Source organism: Leptosomus discolor, chromosome 8 (assembly GCF_034619465.1).
Source record: "Leptosomus discolor isolate bLepDis1 chromosome 8, bLepDis1.hap2, whole genome shotgun sequence".
In the NCBI taxonomy this organism is placed as follows: domain Eukaryota; kingdom Metazoa; phylum Chordata; class Aves; order Leptosomiformes; family Leptosomidae; genus Leptosomus; species Leptosomus discolor.
The window spans coordinates 18937228-18959901 of NC_141398.1; the positions used below are offsets into that span (position 1 = coordinate 18937228).

General features: G+C 40.8%; 1 protein-coding gene across 1 annotated transcript; it reads left to right on the plus strand.

The window, feature by feature from the left end:
* The first annotated feature begins 8071 nt into the window (after positions 1-8071).
* OTULIN (OTU deubiquitinase with linear linkage specificity) lies at positions 8072-22204 on the plus strand. The gene is made up of 8 exons (XM_086468985.1): positions 8072-8086; positions 9011-9342; positions 13089-13162; positions 13995-14089; positions 15347-15490; positions 17732-17857; positions 18869-19138; positions 20405-22204. The coding sequence occupies exons 2-8, from the start codon at positions 9029-9031 to the stop codon at positions 20597-20599; spliced, it is 1218 nt and encodes a 405-aa protein (XP_086325111.1). The 5' UTR covers positions 8072-8086; positions 9011-9028; the 3' UTR covers positions 20600-22204.
* Positions 22205-22674: the final 470 nt, after the last annotated feature.

Consider the following 22674-nt stretch of genomic DNA (forward strand, 5'->3'; position numbering starts at 1 on the left):
CTTGTGAGGGTTTTGGGGTGCTTGAAGTTCTCCCTGGCAGGAGAGAAACTTTCACTTTGGGCCTGAGAGCAGGATTCGGGTCTGTGAGGATCCCTTGAAATCATTTGGGAGAGAAGTCTGGCAGCTGGCAGGGCAGCTGGGCTGGAGGGGTGCTGCTGCCGCTGCCTGAAGGGGCATTTGTTCCTGTTCACAGCACCCTTCACGGTGTTGGTCCAACCCTGATCTTGGCCAGGGACGGAGCACGCAGCAGAGGCTTCTTTACAGATTTGTCCGAAAATTTCCAAGAAAACCCATGTGCCCCAGAGACAGGAGGTGACCTCACAGGGAGAGGAGATAAGTGTAGAGAACTTACCTCCTTAGGGCTCGACCGATTTGCATCTCTTTTCATGAACCACAGAGCTTTGTGTCAGCCAGAGCTCGTGGGTGAGGAGGATGGCTGAGGCATTGCTGGGACCTGTGGCACAGGGTTGTGCGTGCTGGTCAATGCTGGCGAGAGGGAAAAATGGAAAACATAAAAGAAACAGGGTGCATCCTGAATGCTTTCATCTTCTGGCATATCCCAGCTTTGCATACTTCAAAGGTTAATACCTTGGGCATGCATTTAACCAAAACATCTACCTGTTTAGTGAAGCACTTGGCCGTAGATCAGCTTGTTATTGAAATGTGGAGGCAACTAATTTGAATGCACTTGTGCACGTTTGTGTGCAGCAGCTGCTGAAGCCCACAGCACACAGAGCAGCTGGTAACTCCCTGTGTCTTTTAAGCCAAGCTCTCGCATTCAGCTGAATGTTTTCCCCATGGTAGTAATTTTCAGGATTGTGACACACTGCATCTTACAAATGTTGAAAATGATCAGCTTTTGAGTTTCAGATGACAAATTTAGCATTTAGCTATGAAGGATTTTGTGTTCTTTTTATCTATCCAGTAGATGGCTTCCAAGTGTCAGAAAATGTAGTTCAATAAGCTCAGTTCTCTGGCAATTCTTTGATTGTCACATTTGCCCAGATGATAGTGGTGGGTTGGCCCCAGCCAAATTAAGTGAATTAAACCCATTCTCTGTGAATGTAAGTGATCTTTTGAAGAAGTGGTATTTATCAGTAACTGGAAGTTCTCTGAGATCCTGTCTCTCTGCTCTTCACCCCCCCCCCACCTTCCCCTCAGAGCCTGCCTGGACACCATGAGACTCAGGAATGGATGGAATAAGGGCAACTGTGGCTCATTCAGGTCCATGCATAAAATGAGAAGGGTGAGGAAAAGCACTTCTAAAATGAAACAGTGTGACTCAAACTCTTGAAATTACAGACCGTTTGTTCAGTTTTTCTGACTACAAGATAATCACCATAGATTAATTTTAAGCACCCAAAAGGAAGAAGTTGAGCTGTCTTTTAAAAGAGCAGCTCAATTTCTTAATATATTTGGATCCCACCATATCGCCTCCAAAATCCATTTAGAATGCAATCTGCTACTATTACTCCACAGTAATTAGTGTATTACCTAATAAAAACCAGTGTTATTTGGTGCTCAAATGATGTTACTGTTGTGCCTATCTAAGCTAGCGTGCAGATCCTGCCCAAACCTATGCTCCAAGATGACAACCTTCTCAGGTCATATGTCAAAGATCATTTTGAATCAGAACAGCTTTTTTCCCAACTGTCAAACTATTTTCAGTCAGTCGCTGAAGCGGAACAGCAGTCCTCAGTCTTCTAACCCCAGCGGAAGGGATCATGAACAAGAGATTCAAGGCCAAAAGGAAATTCAGACAATGGCACTGCCTTTTTAAAATAAGGGCAGACACACCTGCATATCCTGATATTATCAGACTGCTACATCAAAGAACAGTTTATCCACTAAATCACATAAATAATGCAAGAGGAGATGACCAAGGACAGAAGCTGAAAACAACAACACTTTAGAATTTCATTCAGCATTAGCCCTGCAAACACTCCCTAAATCACCGAAACGTAGATTGTGGTAATTGCCTATGGTCACTGGTAGTAGCCTGGTATTGTTAAAATTACTCACAACTTTGCTGTTGATTTCTGCTGGATTGAGGCCGAGACGTAACTCCTGCCTGAATTCACATATGAATTTAATCCAGTGCAAATAATTTCCAAATTATCTCAAGTCTCCCCAACGGTAGTTCTCCCTGCTTTCTTTATGGGACTTCAAATGTTCAGAGCTCCGGAACTTTAAAGTACCATGTTGGTTCTCTGTAAGCTCTCTGAAATGTGGAAAACTACGTGGCACTGAGCCACAGTCAGAAAGTTTATCTCTTAGCGGGTCTTATGCTGCAGGGAGTCTTGCCAGAACGACATTATGCAGCAATAGCTTTGCTCTGCTTACTCCTTCTCATTCGAATGCACACATCTGACATTGGATCTGGGTGGCTGTAATAACCTGACTTCACTGTCTTCCCTGTTTATTTTACTCTCAAGAATTCTCAGCAGTAGTGGAGTAAACCATGCTGCCAAAGGGAGTTACCCCGACACTTCCCAAGAGAAATGCCATAGCAAAATAAGACAGGGAGAGGAAAGTGAAGACTGGGAAGATGTTAGACAAGACAGGATTCACTGGCGTGGCAAAGCAGTGAGTGAACGATACACACAACTCAGCCTTGTATTAGACTGAAAATGGAAGCAGCTGAAAGCCTATGCAGGAGCAAACTCAGAAAAAACAAGGTAAAAAATGCCTCGTCTTTAATGTGAGAAACATACATTTTTTTTTTGTTTGAATAGGATGTCCAATTGTATTCAGCTGGCTTGACTAGGAAACGCAAAAGTTGACTGTATTACTGCAGGTGGGAACAGCTTTTTAAAAGCAAGCTATTCTAGCATCAAGTAAGAAATTAACTGGAGATACTTTTTGAGTTTTCTTGTATTTGAAGCCACAGCTACAGTTACGTGTCCTAACAAAGGAAGGTATTTGGGAAATATTAAATACAGGGAAATGCTATTTTACAATGGCTGCAAGTAATTTATAATCTAAATGCATAGAGCTTTCCACGTGAGCTCTCCAGCAAGAAATCCATCACCTCAAAAAACAATTACAGAAAGTTCATCTGTGAGAATTTCCAAGGAGCTACTTGCTATGAAGAGATATATGAAAGGCATGTGAGGTAAAGTATGCAACCACTTTTCTTTAAGAACACTCTTGATAGGTTTCTTGTCTCTTTCAGTAATGCTAAACTGGCCTTCTCCCACTTCCTTTCTCTTTTCTACAGTGCTTGTGGAGAGGGTCTTGAATCCAGCAGTAAGAGCTTCCTGTTCTGACTGGTCTTTTTTTTTTTTTTTTTTTTTTTCCCCTGATGCTGTCACAGAGGTGGTTCTGCTTAATTTGTTAAATTTGGTGGTGGATATCATTATCGCTTACTGTAAAATGGGCTTTTTTGCATTTCTGATATACCTCTTCCTTTGCTATTCCTCACATTTTTTTGGGGGGAGTGTAAGGAAGGGAGCTGCTGCCCAGAGACTTAATCCTACTGTTACAAACCCCCAAATGATCTCTGTTTTTAGGATCTCGATTTCAGTTCAGCATATCTTACGGTTCAGTTCAGCTTCCCTATAGAGAGATGATTTTTTTTAACTGATCCGTATGCACTGAGAAGGTTTAAAAACAGTACCACAGTAAAGGGTTTATGCCGTGGCTGAGGCTTACGGTTTACTTCTTGGTGAAAGCCAGTGCACGTTGCCAGCTGCACTCTGGGAAGAAACAGGCTTAACCCACCCACAAAGCCAACTCCAGTACCACAGCTGGCAGAGGGGTAACGGACAAGGGCCTCAGTAACCTTGTTCTTCCTCGCTGAGGAAAGCTGATGCAAGGTCAAGCCAGAAATGGAGAGCCTTGTCTTGTCCGGGAGCAGGAATCAAATGCAGAAGACAGGAGCTAGCATCAACAAGTGAGGGAGCTGGACAGCAGTTGCAGAGCAGGCATAAATGTATTCCTTGCTTCAAGCAGGTATTTGCAAGGGCAGCCACATCTGAGCAGCTCCAAAGGCTTGTTCGTTACATAGACTTACAAACATCAGTTGAGAGGGATTTCATCCAAAGGAATGGATGTGGTTCATTTGATTAATGAACTGTAAAAGGTCTTCAGGCTGATTTGTTGACTCATTAGAGTAAAAATGCCACTTTTTTTCTTTCAGAAAACAGTAAAGAAGACTCGTGAATTTGAGCACTTTAATAAAAGCCACTTGATTTTTGATACTACAATACAATTTTTATGGTGGAGCTTGCATACTCTGAGAGTTCTTTGGGATGTTTTACTATTTCAGTAACCCAGCTGAAGGCTGCTTCTCTTGATGGCACACCACATCACAAAGTACATCTGACTACAAAAACACCTCTCATGAGACCTGAAGCCAGGCTTGCAGGTTTGCCACCCGTACAGCTGATGGGGGTGGTGCCTCCGTGCTCCTTGGTGGGTGCGCAGCTGAGCTTTCTTCACATAACCTAGCAAACGCGATGGATACAGACACCTCAGGCTCCCTGGGCAGAACGTTACAACTCTCACTTGACTTCGTCTTGGTCACTTCTCCTGGTGACTCCACATGGTGGCTTTGCTCCTCACTGTTGGTTTTGCATCTGCCTCATCACTCTCAGGTTGTCAGGCAGATTCATGACCTTCCTCACTAAAGAGGAGGTCACAGCATTTGAAAGGAGAAGCTGGTGGCCCTGTTGACCTGTGTTGACAAACCCTACTAGGAAAGATTTTTCCCTGAAAAAAACAGCCTCATGTTGCAGGCCAGAAGTTGTGCAGTTCATAGGCCAGGTACTTGCCTTCATCATGTCACCCAGCTCATGGGCTGTTTCACGACTGGGGGCAGGTAACTTCAGAAGTCTCCTGATAGCAATTAATCCATTCACACTAACAGAGTCAGTTTTAGCAGCAGCAGTGACCACCAGTGCTACTTTTTGTTCTGCTGTCTTAAGAAAACAAGCCCCAGTTGTCGTCTTCTTTACGGTACAATGAAAATGCATATATCTTTTGCAGATTTAATGTACGATCTGGAGCAGTAACCCTAATTCTAAACTTCCTCTGTAAGCTGAAAGAAAACTTCAAGCAATCAATAAAGGAAAAACATATTGGATACTACGGGTGGGGAAGGTGGGGCAACCCACATGTGTATGTTTTGTAAATTTCTGCCTCATAAAACCGCTGGAGTTTTGCATTTAGTATCATTATCTGGTTTCTGCAGACCTCGGTTTCCTCTCCTTTTTTTTTTTTTTCCATTTAATTTCATTCCATTTCCTGGAAACTGGAAAGGAAAAAAGGTGTGAGACATACACATTGTTCAGGGAGTCTTGGTTAATTAATTGAGCCACTAAGAGTGTTCTTGGTCTGGGCAGCAGTCAGCAGGAAGTGTTGCTGGCTTACCCTGACCTACTAATTGATAAGGATGTTCATTTATTGAAAGCACTCAAAAATTTTTTTTCTCTCTATTATTTTCCAATTAGGGAAATGAGCTACTCTTTGTTTAATAATGAAAAAACTTAGCTACATCATACTGTAACTTCTTTTAATAAATACTTTTATCAAATGCATAGACAATATATTTGTGCATTTTAATCTTCATGCATTTTAAATGTGCAAACTAAGCTTGCTCAGGAAAAGTATGAAGCAGGTTTTTAATCTGTGTAAGTGGAAAGCAGCATGTATATATACCTGCCTTTAGGTACATAGTAGGAGATATATCTCAGAACACAGCTCCAAAAACTCTTAACAAATTCAGGGATGCTAGAGGGAAAAACCCCCACAAATAATATGTAATGACAGAAGTACGTAATGGGTATTGTATGGCCCGTTTGGCTTTTACTGGTGGGTTTTCCCCATCTATTTTCTTCTGAACGACATTCTCCTGGAGTCACAAGCAGAACGGATCACCCCAACGTTTCTGATCATACTCCTGAAATCTTGGGAGCCACTTTCCAGTAGCGCCCAGTAATTAGTCTAGCAAAGATGACAATGGCTGACAAGCATCAAGATGCATGAAATAAGGTAAGAACAATCACAGTATTTTTTCATGGTGTTCGATGGGTTCTTTTTGTATCAAAATCTCAGTTACCAGTGTCCTTTACCAGAATACCAAGTGCCGAAATATTTCAGACCTGCAAAATGCCTCTCGTATTACACTGAATGTCTTTGTTATGTATTTTCATGAACTTTTTAAAGAATGCCAGAGTTGCTTCAGCTAAAAATGAGTAACAAATTAATCCAAACAGAACCATACATAAGAAAAAGTTCTTCCTTGTAAACCTACATTAAAAAAAGACTGAACATTCCAAACAATGCTGAACACTCCGCCTCCTCCCCACACGCAGTGACAATAAAATAGAGCAAAGTCATTCAGCAGAGAATAAGGTGTCTGTCCGCCGCGAACCACGGTCCGGCTTTCTGCACAGTGCTGCAGGCAGAGAACGCCGCAGCGTTCCGTCACTCTGTGCACACGTCGCTCCTTCAGAGTTTTCCAGGTAAAGAGGTTTTGCTTTGCAAAGACCCTTCACTCTCCTGAGGAGCGCAGGGAACAGCGAGGGGTACTTCCAGAGGAGCGTTTGAACAGCAGCAATCCTGACATGGCCGCCGTGATGCAGCAATGCGTTTTGAGACAAACCTGTCGGGCAAACAGTTGTTCAAAGTGGCTTTTCAAAGGAGATGTCATTGTCAAGCCGACACAGATGCAGCCACAAGAAAACAGTGATTAAAAAAAAAAAAAATAAGGTAATGCTTTTTTTTTCCCCCCAAAACATTCATGAGCCTCATGTCTCAAGAATAAAGAAAATGGGGAAAACTTGTTTACAAAGATGTCCACCAGTTTTATGTGACGTTGCAAATTACTTCTCATTGCCATTTTAACCTCTTACAGGTTTTTACGACCTGACCTCCACCTTGAGAATGTTCTCCCTATACTGTTTGATACTCTAAATACGTACTTTTTTTAATAAATCTTGTTAATTCGAATTCCTTTAGTGTCAGCATGTTTGTCATTGTTTCCCCCCAGTCTTTGTCACCACTACCACTGGCGTTGCTCAAAGAAAGCGTATTCTTATGAAGGAAATTCCACAAAGAAGACCAATACTTTTCTCGTCCATTTTCAGGCCCCACCTCACGGTGAACACCCTCCAAGACGCTCAGGCTTCAGGGGACGTTTTTCCACCACAATTCAGCTCTTTACTGTTCAGAGCGTCCCATCTTTAATAGTACTGGGTGTGCGGGACCCCGGGTAACAGGCGGTGCTGTACAGGTCTGTCACTGGCAGGTCCCCCCCGCACCACAACTCGGTCACGTACTCCTCGCACCCGGAAGAAGCTTCCAGGCTCGGGCACGCGCGCCCTCACCGCGCGGGGATTCCCCGCCAGCGCTGCTACGCGCGCCCCCGACAGGGGAGCCGCAGCCCCGCGCCCCCGCCCGGTGCCTGACGGCGGGACTCGCCGCTGCCTCCCCGCTGGGCGACGGCCCTTGAACGCCCTTCACGTCACGCGAGTTCAAGGGCTGGTTCCGCATTCCAGCGGAGACTCGCCGCGCCACAGAACGAAAATAATTAAGAAAAAAAGGAAACCAAAGCACAGACCCCAAAACCAAACCACTCGAGTAAGACCTTCCCACCCCTCCGCCGCCCATGCGCATGCGCGAAGGGCAACGCCCGCCCAACCCCGCCGCTGTGCCCGGCGCTTTTTGTATGACGACAAGCAGGTGGAAGGAAGGAAGCGCGGGCACGTACAAACGCTACTTCCGGCGTGATGACGCAGGGGCGGAGGATGCCGGCAGCGGCTGGCGACGCGGAAGCGACTGCGGAGCCGCGTAAGGGCCGGGCGGGCGCTCGCTCGCTGGCGCGGGGCGGCGGCCGCGGCGATGGGCGCGCCGAGCGCGCGCCGGCAGCCGTCGTAGCCGGCCCTAGCGCGGGCCCGTGGGCGGGGCCCGGCGGCCCCTTCCGTGCCGCGGGGAGCCCGCCAGCATGAGCGGCGAGCGGCGGGCAGGGCGGGCCGGCCCCGGCCCCGGCGAGCGGGTGGCCGCGGCGGGGGCGGCCTCCTCCGCTCGGCCGGGCGCGGCGGCGGCGGGTCTGCGGCCCCGCAGGACGGACGGTGCCGGAAAGGTGAGGCCTCGGCTGCCCCGCGCGGTGCGGGTGTGGTGCGCGGGTCGCGGGTCCGTTCCTGGGGAGCGGGGCTGGGAGCGATCGGGACGAGGCATGCGGCTCTCGTCCTGAGCTCCGCTCCGCAGCGGGGCTCCAGTGCGGCAGGGCAGTGACGCCCGGGAGAGGGAGGTTCGCGGCGGGTGGGGGACTTAAACCTGACGGTGGAAACGCATTGTACAGTGTTAAGGTGTATGTGGTGGAAATTAAGACTGTCGGTTCTGCGGCGACCTGCTGGGCAGCAGTGGTAAGAGTTGTCTAGAGACGTAAGTGTGGCAACTGCGAAGCAACGCATAAGTTTTGAGGAGGGCTGCGTATTGGTTTGAGGTCAATACCCTTGAAAATTTACTGTACTGGCACCTCCTAAGCCTTTGGAGGACTTGCTAGAATGGGTTGCAGAAAGTCCTGTCGTAGTAACTTGGAAATCATATTGGAAGAACCAAAGATCAGAAGTTTTTGTATCAGGCAATAATCCTGGTGCCGTGGGAAGTTTCATGGAGCACCAGCTGACTTTGTAAACATCCTCCTCTTGCAGGATGGAAACTTGTTTCTGTGGGATTTCTGTTAGTTCTCAGGTTTTTAGGTGATAGTGCCCCCTGAGAAGAGCAAGCGTTCAGTCAGGGTTCCTGATTCTGGGGCGGGTTTGAGGAACTGGAACAGATTAGCCTCACTAAGAAATGGGATTGGCTTGCCAAGGAAATGAGTTTGAAAATAGCTTGGGAGCTGTGTTATCTTGCTAGGCTGTTCTGGATTTTGTTGCTGCTTTTGAACAATGTAGGTACCCTCAGAATACAAAATAACTGGAAGTATTGTAATTTTCTTAAAACATGTGCTTTTGTTTTTCCATGAGAGATACTCTTCATATATTTATCCATTCTTCAAAGCCAGGATAATTTTCAAGGGTGGATGACAGAACCAACCAGCCTTTCTGCGGGCGCAGAACAGACACAGAAAAAAGAGAGTGTTGCCATACAGTGGATGAAGGATGAAAAGGAAGTTGGCGTTCCTCCTAATGAACTTGGTTCAGCAAACGCAGCTACTGACCAGAAAGAGCGATCTACATCGGAAGTAAGACAGGACTATGTGTACAGAAGGACTGGGAGACCTGAGGAGACAGATATGATTAAATCACTCCTGACAGATCAGGATGCAGCTAGAAACTGTGAACTATATCTACCTGTGTCTAGTAATTGTTCAGCAGTGGAGTCATCTGAGGACAGGTGAGGATTTTTTTGTGTGTGTGTGTATATATATATATATATATATATATGTGTTAACAGCTTTTCTGTAGAAAGGGAGGGGGACCTTCAGTTCATGAAAATGAATTTCTTGGGAAAATAGTTCTAAATGTCAAATCTTCAGCCTTTAGATAAATTGCTTATTTTTATGGTTTATTAGTGGCCTTCTTTCCCCATCTAAGGGAATAACTGATGTGACATTAAGCTCTTAAGGGTAAGATGCAGAGCACAGGAAACAGAGAATCAAGGGCAGATACTCTGGTAGCTTGGTTTTATTTAACTTTGTGTACACTGTTAGGTGCAGTGCATGGAAGGCTTTTTTTAATCCTGACAGTTCAGCTTTTTGTTTGGTTTATTTTTGTAAACCTCCTGCTATACGCTGAAGTAAAAATTTAGTTGTGTGAGATTTGACAGTAGAAGTCTCTGCAAGAGTATTTGGTATCTGGAGGAAGAAATAAGTATGAAGGTATTAAAAAAGGATATTCCAAACTTCTGAAAACAAAATTAGTGCACATTAGGAGTGCCTTTATGTTATTGAAGAATGCATCAATAAAGTAAGAGAAGGAAGTGATTTCTAATTAATCCTTTTTCTATAGGTAGCCAGTGGACTATTTTAGACAAGATCCAAAATCTCCAATGAGTGCTGACTTAGTGAAAAAGTCACTAAAAATAAGTACATGTTTTCAAACATGCTTTAAAAATCTTATTTCATCTAATATGTTAATGTGAGTTTTTAGTATTAACGCACATTTAACATTAACACACAGATTCATATAAATATGTATTAAGTGTACTTTGTATGTTGTTGAACGTGCGGTACCTAAGGAAGGTTCTCTATCCTTCTGCATTTTAAAATTATCTGCTACTTGGCATACTAATTCTATTTGATCTAGCATGTCTTTACATTAACTATTAATAGCACTGACTTTAATCTGACATTAAAAAAAAATAAATATCCATCCCTTCATGATAACAAATGGAAGACTTTAAACATTGGTTTTGCTTTCATACGGTATCTTCTAACCGCCCCCCCGGCCCAAGTCCTTTCACTTCTCTCCAGCTTAGTTTTGCCTGCTGCCATCTTAACCTGTTGGGGTTTGGGGTTTTTTGGTGGTGTGGGTTTTTTCTGTTGTTGTTTGTTTTTAAAATGCAAAGCCCGGGATACTCTTCAGTAAAATCTGACATCCTGGGTTTTTTTTTTCCTTGCTGTTCTTTGGTTCAGCAGAATCTGATTCACTGTTGCAACACTTGAAGTGTTTACACACAACGCTACGCACTATTTTTTTTCTTTGTGTATGCATGTTTTCACTTAGTGATTCTTTTTCTGTCTGTTACTTTATTTTCACTCTGTCAAATATTGATGTGAAGATTAATGGGGAAAGGGTTTAGTTTCCACAGACTTACTTAACAGTTGCTATGAGAGAACAATGTTAAGATGCACTTTCAGCTCTGAGATGAGAGTGCCTGTGCAGATGGATTGCACCTCTTGGCTACCTTGATTTCCAAACAACTCAGTTAAATTGCAGTACTTGTTTATGCTGGATGTTAATCTTTCCAGGTTCTGGATCTGTAGGTCCTATTTTGTCAGCTCCCAAAAAGAAGATGGGGTAACACCGGCAGAAGGAATATGGCACTGCTCACTCTGTACCAAACTTCTTTTTTGAGCGACCTTGCTAGTTTGCAGCTGAGCTTTTTTTTTTCTCTTTGTACATTATAACCTAAATGTATTTGAGGTTGTATCCCAAAGTGACACTTCCCGCCACCTTCAATGAGATCCCTTGTAGAAGTAGGTTTGTTCATGCTCGGAGGAGGAGGCTGTTGATTTATATTTGAAATGCTTTGCTTATAGATAAGGTAAGCTGGAGATCACTGCTGCCAGATACGGAGTTGGTGGGGTTTTTTTCATAGTATTTTCAAGGTAATTAAGTACTCTTGAAACTCTTCGCAAACCTTAGTGGACCTTAATCTCTGCTGAGAAATAAGATTATGTGTGGAAATCGGGGTTTGTCCAGTGCCACACTGTAGCTGGAATAAGGACTTGATATAAGTATTTCTGTGATTTATCTTCTCAGCAGGTAGTACTCTTTGCATGGAGTACTGTGTTTAATATCTACTGCATCTATTGTTTCTCTTTTAATTAATAATTTAGTATTGTTATGAGTAAGATTTTAAGCAGCTACTTGAGCACCCAGGAAACTCAGTTTGAAAGTTAAAGGTTTGAAACTTGAGTAAACACTGAACTGTAGTTTTACATGACTGTGCAGTAGATGGCAGTTTCCCAGTATTAACCTGTATTTGTCTTTATACGAAATATTTTTTTTTTGTTCTCAAGGGAAATATGTGCAAATGGGTTAGAAATATTACTTTTTTAAAGTAAGCTAGTTTGGATATAAAGAAAAAGAAATACAGAGCCATAATTTGTCAGTGTGTTCTTTCACCTTGAATGAGAATGATCTTAACTACCAGCTGGCTACGTTAAACCCTTTGTTGCGGTCTTCCTAACTGCTTGTCTTCTCTTAGCAGTGTAAGATGGGGCAAGGTCACTGCCTTAATTTCTTGCTGGTCTTTTGCAAGCACACTGTAGTTTGGGATTGGGTTTTTCTGAGTAGTGGATTAGAAACTACTAATTGTGTGAATAATAACCTCGTGTAACAAGTGGGCAGTGAATAATAACCTTACACTTTTTTTTTTCTGCACATGTACTTTCTTCAAAATACAAACTTCTCTATGTAACCTTCTTCTAGTGGTAAACCTAAATGATTTACTAGTATCTTTGGTGGTGGTATATGGGGTTTTTTTAATATATATTTTAGCTGTGAAACTGATTTTAAAGTTTATTTGCTAGATATAATTATATGACAAATGCCACTCAGAATCGTGTTTAAAGGAATGTGCAATTTACTGTGTTTTTTGAACACTGCATGGACATCCATTCTCAACAGTAATGTTCACACCCTAGTTTTGAGACCTCTTCTTGATAATGCTAGACTATGCTTAGAAACAATATCCTTTTAGGCCAGCATTTCCTCTCTCATGGTCATAACTTGAGTTCAGAATGTCTGTATACAGGCTCAGGTGGAGACATTTGGCAGCATACCTTGACCAAAAAGCCCATATTATTTAAGGAAGAAATATTTGACTGGATTTCAGCTAGCCTGTAGGCTGCAGTTTGGATCATGCTTAGAATTTTATTTTCCTTGAGTTCATAACATTCAAACCAGCTGCAGATAGCTGGCTGCTTTCCATCATGATATTCTGTCACATATTCTGCTCATTACTAGGCAGGTTGCTCAGCCCCAGTGCACCGTAGATGCAAAGCTCTGCTGAGTAATGTGTGCTTAGGTTGCAGTATTCATATAATCAGCAAATAAGGCATTTTGGCTTTTATCTTTTGCAAATTTATCCTGTAAAATTTACAAATACAAAGGGACTTCGGTATTCTACAGTCTGCATACAACCAGCAGAAGAGAAATTCAGGCAGTGATTCATTGCAACTGTAGGTGTCATAAATAAGAGAGGGAAAGTGTTGAGAAGTTTTTTAAACTTCTTTTTTTTTTTTTTTTTGAGAAGCCCTGTTGGTTTTATGAAAACATGTAAGATGGAAGGCAAATGAAGTTGAAAAAATACTTGGAGAAAGACTCAAGTACTCGCCTGTAGTTTTAAACACAGGAAAAGTTAAATAAGGTTTGTGCTGTTACATGAACTATGGGTTGATTTTTTTATTGCAGTGAGGAGGACATGTATCGCGATGCAGAAGAAATAGAGAGAGAGAAAATACTGCTTTGTGAGACAAGCTCTTCAGGTACATTCCAACTTTGTTTGACATTTTAAATGAAGTATTACAATTCATTGTAGCACTTAGTTTGTGATGATTTGACACCCTCTTTCCAAGGGCTTTTGTGCACAGTTGTCTCTGTGCAATAGAAGTTACTTATCGTGACTGAGTACGTTGTACAGTTTAATTCAAGAGAAGATCAATTTTATGTAAAACTAGTTGCTCTTAGTATGTTTCTTCCCATGTTTCTATAGTTACTTTACAAGAGAATGTAAATCCTTTGGGAAGCAGTCATAACGTATGTTAGGAGTGTCGAGCTTGGCAACTACTGCTTTGTAGTTATTATAGCAGCACCTGTTGCTGGGGTCCCTTGATAACTGTAGTACTATCTGTTTTGGAATGAAGGCTGTTGGGATTCCAAGAGAAAACTGTGCTGCTACTTTCTGCCACTGTTTCTGGCTTATTCAGAAAGATCTGTTATCTTTCTCTCTTATAGTCCAGCTGCTAAAAGAAGAGGAGAAACTTTTGTCAAGTATTTTTCTGGTTGCTAAGAAAACGAAGAGTGCTTTACTAATTTCTGCTCTTTGCCAATTAATATTTTCCACAAGAGAGGAGCGGGGTGTTCTCTATTTTTGTTGGACTGCATCGCTATTTTTGTTCACTTCTCAGTTTTAGAGCAAGCTGGGTTTTTTCCCCATCTGATACTAATAATTACTTAGTAGCTATAGGTTGTGCTGTCTGTCTTGTTTGGCACCAATGTTATTTTAAAGTGATGGAGTATATTTAGAAATTCAGTGCTTTTTCTATGTTGTTCTGTTTTGCAGTTCTGTGTATAATGTTACGTATTCTATTTTGACAGAACACAAACTAAGTGTTGCACCTGAAGTGGACATCATGGAGTATTGCAGAAAAGAATGGAGAGGAAATACACCCTCAGCAAAAAGGATGAGAAAGGTATTGGTTCTCTTTTTTGTTGGGCTTTTTGTTTTCATTTCCGTGTTTAGTAGGTGATTTCCTGTGGGAACAGTCTTTAAAACAGGAAATGCAACGGCAGTGTTTTCCAGCGTCTGGTCTTAGAAGTGGCTGACAACTGGAAGATCGGTTCATTTGTACTCATTCAAAATGTGTTTTTTAGTAAGGCTACCTGTTGATAGTGTAGCGTTTTTGTTAATGCTGTTCTTCATTATGGTTTTCAACTGAAGTATTAAATTTACTTTATTACCATAAAATGGTAATTTTGTGGTCTGTTGAAATGGCAGAGCAGGTCACCAGACTTTTTGGAAGAAGGCAAATAACTGAAGCTGGTGAATTGCATGATTTTTAAGGTGGGGACCTTTAATGAATAGGCTCAGTTTTTCTTAAATTTTTCCTGAATTCTGTTTTTTTGTAAGTTTTGGACGAATTTTCTTTTATTAATCTTGAGCTAGAATGGTAGAAAGTAAAGCATAAGGTTGGTTGTTTGGCTGTTTTTTTTTTTTTAATCACAATTTGAAAATGTGGTGGTATGTATGAGTAAACCTAAAAAATACTTTCCATAAACCAAAAGATCCAAGTGTCACCTTCAAGAGATTAGTAAGAGAAATACAGATGCACAGGGCTTTGGCTCTGGCTAGGTTAGCTGAAGAGATACAGTGAGCTTCAGGAGTTATGTTTCAACATTGCTGCTTCTGCTGAAAGCGTATGTACAGGAACAACAGGGAGGGGACAGATGTGCTGGGGCATGTGTCAAGATATTTCAGCATAAACACAAATTTTCCCTGAGGCAAAAGCAAACTACATGTGACACGTTGGGTAAGTGGAATAAACTATTACTGAAACTTCTAAGCATGATGTATTTTTAGATTTACGGTCTTGTGTGTGTGTATGTTTGTATGCTTGGATTTGTTTTTGAAACTTAAGTAATTTAGCTACCTGCATTTCAGTGATACTTCTGCACGTCAGCAAATAAATACCACACCAGTTATCTGCTTAGATTTCTTTGGTTTCTTGTTTGTTATTTAGCGGAACTAAGGACGTTGTTTATTTTCAAAGCATAATTTGTGACAAAAGCTTATGAACTTTCAAAATGGGTAGTGGATCAAACACTTTTTTTTTTTTTAAGGAACATTAGCATTTGGATGGTAATATTCCAGTATTTTTTATGATACCAGTGCATGACCTTAAAACATTTTATTAATGCTTTCATGTTGTTTGGATTTTGTATTTTTCTAGGGATACGAAGCGGTTGCCCAGAAATTTGCATCTATAAGGAGAGTACGAGGTGACAACTATTGTGCTCTCAGAGCAACTCTTTTCCAGGCACTAAGCCAAGCTACCCAGTTACCAAGCTGGCTGCAGAGTGAGGATTTTACTATGGTACGTGTCACACTCTGATATTCTGACAGGAGGAATGTTCATTCTAACTTACTTGATAATTTTGTGATCTTATTTCTTTATTATGCTGTATATCCTCACTTCTCAGTATCCCTTGAATTGAGACATGGTAGTGTTCAGTTTTGCTGTACATTTACAGGACTTCACATTGAGTCCAGGTCCCCTTAGTTTCCCATTTATAATGTCTAAACATTACTGTAGTGCTCACTGGGATGTAACTCGTCTGTCTTCATCAGGCCCTCTTGGTTCTTCTTACTGCGTGTAATGTGGCAGTCAGAAGTTTCCTACAAGACAGCTGGTAATAACAAAAAAATATAGACAGCTTATTCTAAGCATATTTGAAAGAACCCAGCTTTTCAAAATTATCATATGTATTCTTGTGTGACGTACGTGGTTTCTCTAGAAAGTGGGTTAACAAATTGGATGCTGCAGGCTTTTTAGAATGCGTGTATTACCCGTGTATTAAATGTTACTTAAAAATAAGTGTAAGAGCAACGCCAGCCTGCGTGAAGAACAGTTTGTAAGGAGCATTGGTGGGTAAGAAACGCAAGGTGTCTTACTAAGAGCAGAAGAAAAATATTCCAGAAATTGTCTTGTCAGCAAAGTCCATGTGGTGATAGCAGTGAACATGTAGCGAACGTGTAAGAAGCTGCCTATGCAAAAGTGGCCCATTTCAGGAGAGGAAGGTTCCAGTTGTCCAGGCTGCTGCTGGAATGTAAATGATGAGTGTCTGAAGCAGACCCTGTGTTGTAGGCAAGCAGTCCAGGTAGAATCACAATGCTCTTACTGTCTTTCTGTGTAACTTCAGAGGCCATCTTAAAATTTCTCAGTGGTCACTTGTCATTGTGAAGTAAACTTCTACTGATATGTTTTTGTAATTGCTGATAAAAGTACTTCTATGAAGTGCTTCTTCCTGCAGTAGTTGCATTGTAAAAAGATTTCCTTTTTATAAATAAATTCCCCGAGCTGACAACTATTGCTGCAGTTTCCCAGTGCTCCTTTAAAGAATGTGCAAACTTTGTAAAATGGTGTACTTTGCTGTTTTTAATGACGGTCATCTATTTTTATTCCTGCTTTAGAGAGAAAAATGTCATATGGTAATTAACATTTTTTTGGAAAAGGTGTACAACTATAAAACGAACTGGTTGAAATGATAAACTGTTAATGCACCCATGTAGAGGGCATGCAAGAGAAATGTGTGTGGTGACAGCTAGCAGTACAACCTCAATAAGCTCTGATTTTTGTTTGAATTTTTTTTTTCAAATTTAAAACTATGTTTATGTGCACATTTGTAGTTGTAGAAGTTACTGGCATACAATCTTTGATTATTTAGTTCTATATGTCCGATTAGCATAGGATGCCAGCCTGGGGTGGGCAAGGTCCATGTGTATCGGACCAATACTTGGTTGTCGTTAAAGAGAACATGTTACTGATTTGCAGCCCTGATAAAATGGAAACTGGCTGGTAACAGCTCGTGGTGTATGTGCTGCCCTAGCCAAATACACGATCCATGGTGAGACACAAGTTGCTCTTCCAGGTCTAGTGGCAAAACGGGTAATAAATGAAGGTAAAAAACCTGGGCATGCAAGGGCCAGGATGTCCTTCAAGAGAAATGTAAAATCTCCTGGGTGAGCAGGTGTAGCACGTGAGCCCTACAAGAGGCAGTTCAGAGGCTACAGTATGATCTGATGTGTCAGCTAATCCCCAGGATATCAGGTGGTTGTTTTCTTCTTTGTAAGAAAACCCGTCCCATAGTGTGTTAATTGCACTCCCTGAAAAGAAAACAGCTTCTGTGTTCTGGACAAAGTAGTTTGCACTCCACCAGGTCTTCTGGATTATCTGGTGCATATCATCACATCTTTAACCTTCTCTTGGTTCAGGGATGCTTTCAAACACACTTACTGTCATGTGCTGCTGGAGGGGTGTTTTAATTAAAAAAAAGAAAACCAAAAAAAGCCATGAATAACTTGGGGTGATTAATTTTTCCAGTACTTATGTATTGGTTAGGTCTGGAAATAGTAATAGACCAGTATTCTGACTGTTATCCAGTTGTGTTCAATTATGGTCATCTTAGTACAACATTTGTTCAGAACATATGAGGGATTGTTTTAAGGTGCAAAATGTTTAAAAAAAAAAAAATCAAGGAAATAATAATGTGCAGGTTGGTGGCTTTTCCTTTCAAGACTTTTGACTTACGCTGCCTTCCCTTCTCTCAACTTCCAGCTTCCTGCAGACTTGCTGAGCAAGTATGACTGGATCAAGCAGTGGCAGCTAAAACAGAAACTGGGCAGGAAGACGGGAGAAATAAGTGATGAAATTAAAGAGTATTTAATACTTCTAAGGAAAAAGGTTGGAAAAGTATTTGTTTATTCTTGGTCACTTGCAAATATGAAAAATTACATGGTTTTGAATATGGTGAATTTAGCATAAGTATGCTTTCACTAGTGAAAGTCACTTTTCTGTATGTATACTGCAAAAAAATCAAGGAAAGATTGTCTCTTCAGATCTGTGTGAGTTTTCTGATCTTTCACTGCTTGCATTAGCCTGATGCTGGAAGTAATTTGTAAGCAGCTCTGCAGAAAACGACTAGTTAGACATGTTTCAGTGAAGAAATGAATGTTAACATTTTGCCTCTATTTCTTGCATTTATTTGAAGGAGTGATGTATACTATAGATAAATGCTGTTGCTACCTTGGACAGGTCATGGAAAGAAAAAAATTACAGAATAATGCTGAAGTGATTTCAAAGGAGTAGTTCTTGTTCCATGTTTATATGGTTTTGTTCTAGTTTAACAGGAAAATGGTTGTGCCCTTTCAGCGTTTGTACTACATTACCTAGCCCCATCTTCCCCCTCCTTGAAACTCTGGAACCTGTTTAAAAACTCTTCAGTTGTTCCTGTCTTACTGTTTATGCATATTCTCTTCTTCTGAAGGCTTTTAAGAATATTTTAAAGGCTGCGTCCAAGCAGTTTGAGAGCTGGAATGAAATACAGATTCTGAGCAACTAAAATGTAGAGTATGAGTTTTGTAGGATTTATGATACAGGAGACAAAAAGGTTGTTACCTTATTGCTTATGAACCATGACAACATTTATTTTGCCACCTTGCAACAATTTCCAGCATCCTTCTCTTTTGCTTTGCTTAAGGACTAATTTAAGCAAAATCAGATTAACTCAACTTGACCTTGATAGGACTACAGCTGTGGAAATATTCTTGATTGTTTTTAAAAAGGCACAAAGCCTGTCATAAATTAAATTCTGAGTGCCTGTTCTGAACATCTTACAATTCACAAGTGGCTTTTTGCAGCTCTTGCACAGTCATGGCTGTTGATACATGTTGTGTGTTGTGGTTTTTTTTGCAGTGGAAGAATATAAGTGAAATCAAGGGTCCTACTGAGAAACAAGAAGCTTGTGATAAGTTGTTTAAAAATGAAGAGGAGGAATATAGTGTCTATGAAGCATTGAAATTTTTGATGCTTAACACTGCCATCGAATTATACAATGATGATAAAAATGGAAGGAGAGTTCCTGTCTTCTCATGGTTACTGTTTGCACGGGATACATCTAGCAACCCTTGTCAGTTAATGCATAATCACTTGAATCATATTGGTCACAGTGGCGGCCTTGAACAAGTAAGGAGAGATAGTTCTTATAGTGTTGTTTTTGTGTTTTGGAGATTTTGGTTTTGAGTTTAAGAAATCACACAGCTTTTGTTGGTCTGGCTAAATGTAATGGTGTAGTGTCTGGTCTTTTGTTGGGACAAATACAGCAGAACCATTTACTTGTAGTAAGAGTGTGTAAAGGCCTTCCTTTTAAACATTTATTTTTGCCTGGTGGCTGACACTTAAGTAGCATTCTTTGGAAGTATGGTATTCTATTAATAGTAACATTTGTATTAGTCTTTTAATTGTTAGCTTTTTAAAACACTGTCACGATAAAAGCTAATACTGAAATTATGAAGAGAAGGGCATGTGTAGTACATACACTTGGTGAATTCTGGTAAACCAGTGACAATGACTGCCCTATACATTGCAGAAATGGTATGCATGTTACAAAAAAGCCCCAAAACAAAATGTAGTGTTTAATAAGCTGGATAGCCTGAAAGATTTTTAGAAACATCCATTTTAAAAAATCCCATTGAATACATTACAATTGTGGTTCTGCAGTTAAATTCACTACTTACAGACACTAGAAACATGGAAGTATTATGTTTTGTTTCTGTTTATTGGCTTAAAAATCTGACAATTGTAGTATAGATGAGACAGGTTGCTGTTACTGTTAAATTAGCTGATTCATTGGTGGCTTTTTTTGCTGCCCCATTTAGTCAGTAAGTAATGTTGCTTAGTTTTGTGCTGACTAGATTTATTTCAGTGATACTCTTTGTAAATTATTATTTAGAACAGGATATGCTTGCAATTGTAGTAGGCAAGATAGAAGACTTTCCAGCTTCTTTCTCAGAGTTCCTTCTGATACCAGTGGGATTTGTCATCTACTTTATTTGGCTAGAGAGTTTAGAGTACCCTCTAAGAGGGAAAGGATTGCTGCCTGAAACCCATTCTTGTCCGATTTAACAGGGTGAATACTGATACAAGAGAATGCCTTTCCTACCTGTTTGTGGCAGTAGGGAAGTGGATTCTCTGTATAAAGTACTTTTCTCTAGGACTAATATCCTACTATGCTGTTGTTGGGTCTGAAGAGCTTCATATTAAAGGCGTGATATCTTAGGGGTATATGATCAAGATACTGAACTAGAGGTGCTCGTGTGTGTGCATTCTCACTTTATATTTTTTTTTCTTTGAAAAACCACATCTGATAGTTTAGTATTTTTATGAGAAAAAAAATCTTGTAAAAGGTGTATTTGATTTCAAACATCGTATTTCTGCTTTTTTCCAATGTAGGTGGAAATGTTTCTCCTTGCTTACGCCCTGCAGCATACCATCCAAGTGTATCGACTGTATAAATATAGTACTGATGAATTCATCACGCTTTATCCCAATGACCCGGTGGAGGACTGGCCTGTGGTGACTCTCATAACTGAAGATGACAGACATTATAATATTCCGGTCAGAATGTGCCAAGAGACTATGCTGTAAACAAGTGATTTTTTGGTAGACAAACCTGTGCTGCTTGTTGAGGTTTCCAGTGCTGTTTTGAAACGGGGTGATGACAAAATCTGTGCTATTAAATCTTCAACAACTTGAAATCTGTGTTTTGGAAGTTTACACCTGAAATAAAATACCTAATAGGTACTAGCTTAGAGTAAACAATTTTGCAAGTATGACTTTTGTTGCCCATAAAACAGAAAAAGGAAACTTCTGCAATCCTTTTTTTGAAGGGCTTACTCTGAAGAGGAATGCAAAAACTATAGCTTTACTTCTTTTGAGGAGAGGTGAGGCTCTGTGGTAAGACATGAGCTGACCTTCTGCTCCCTGAAATAATGAGATAATGACGAATTGAAACTTCTGGAAAAGTAAGCTGGCAGTGTCCTGACTGATATTTGTCATGCTGCTGAGAAGCAGTTTGTACAAATCTTCGATCTCAGGAAGCAGTATAATTCTTTTGCAGTTGGAATTTAATGCCTGCCATGGTTTATGCTATAAGAGAGTTGTTACTCAAAGTTTTCTAATGCTTTGTGGTTTTTTTCAGACATTAATATCTCTTATTTAGAAGCCAGTCATCTGTTACGCTGAAAATGAAGAGCTCTTCCCCTTTCAACCCCTTGAAAGGATCATGGCAAAGAGACTTGGTTATAAGGGAGTGTAAAAGTGTTTGTTAGGAGGCCAGAAATTCAAAACATACAGAATTCCCTCTGGTAGCTGGTATGAGGTAACCACGTGCCCACCAACTTCCGTGTCTGTTCATATTCCTGTTCCTGTAATGTTAATCCTCACTGGTAGCTGCTGTGGAGAACATCAGGATTTTAGTTTTTTTCAGGGAGTGCAGTAGATGGAAGTAAACTTCTGGTGCAACTGCTCCACTCTTGGGAGGAATACGTGGGAGGTTCTGTTTCTTCTTAGAATTTTTTGTTATGCTCTAAGTTGAAGGCATACAGAATATATTAGATGCTGGGAGTGCTGACGTACCTACAAAAATCAATTAAATAATAAAACCTTCACCTTTTGGCTTAAAGTGGAAGTGTGCCCTACAGATGATTCTTGGAACAAGAGAGTGAAAGTTGATATAAATGAAATGCTGGTCATACAAGGAACACTTGGCTTCTCTTAGAAGGCTGCCATATGTAAAAGGGATAAGATCATAAAAACTACTTTTCATTCAAGTATTCTGGAGGAAATGACGTGCAAAACTTCAAATTCTCCTGTTCTGTTCTACTTAAAATGTTTTTGTTAACTTTTTTAATTGGGAAAGGTAATTACACAATGAGAATGTGTATTCACTATGTTGTCAAATGTGTTTTAGACACATCTTAATGAGGTCTATCATATACTCAGTGTTATGTTGTCTTTGCCTTTTAAAAGAACTAGTTTCATCTCTTACTGAACATTTCTGGGAGCTACAAGAGAATAAAAATAATTCATCTGGCAGTGTTTTGTTTCTTGTTTTGGAGCCTGTTTCCTCTCTAGCTTTGTATTTTTGAGTTTTGGACAGCAAAAACATTACTATTACTGTTATCCAAGCGATGCTTAAGGGGAAACTGACTTTTGTGACTCACTGAACTTGTTAGAAAAGTTGTAGTTATGATTTAAGTAACTGAAATTACTTAAATCTTGATCTGTTTTAATTGTGATATATTCTTGAGATTAAAACTTAACATCTCTTTGAAACAGACATCTTTGTCATACATTTACAGCTGTGGCTCTGAGTGTGTGGCAAAAGCCTCTTAAAGCAGAGGCTTTTCATGGGCTGAGTTAGCAGCCATTAGGTGTGTAAACCATTCTCATAGTGGGCTTGTATGTTGAGCTGGGAAGTGCAGGACTGAGCACAAGCGGTGCATACACCTGGAGCAGCGTATCGTCACTGCAGAAGTTGTGTAACAAACACTAGAAAAACTGATGCTTTGTCTTTTCATCTGTATTTTGGAGATAAGCAATGAGGCTGTACTGTGGTGTGCAGTATATTGATTTAACTTAAATTCCACATATAAAATTGACAGCTGACCATTTTTAATCTAGGCTCGTACAATGGAGAAATACTGCTTTTCTGTTGGGTC

Excerpts from the sequence above, each read along its gene's own strand:
- OTULIN (XM_086468985.1), top strand. The coding sequence starts at position 9,029 with ATGACAGAACCAACCAGCCTTTCTGCGGGCGCAGAACAGACACAGAAA. Across the intron at positions 13,163-13,994 it reads TTGTGAGACAAGCTCTTCAG|AACACAAACTAAGTGTTGCA; the intron begins GTACATTCCAAC and ends CTATTTTGACAG. Across the intron at positions 15,491-17,731 it reads AGAGTGAGGATTTTACTATG|CTTCCTGCAGACTTGCTGAG; the intron begins GTACGTGTCACA and ends CTCAACTTCCAG.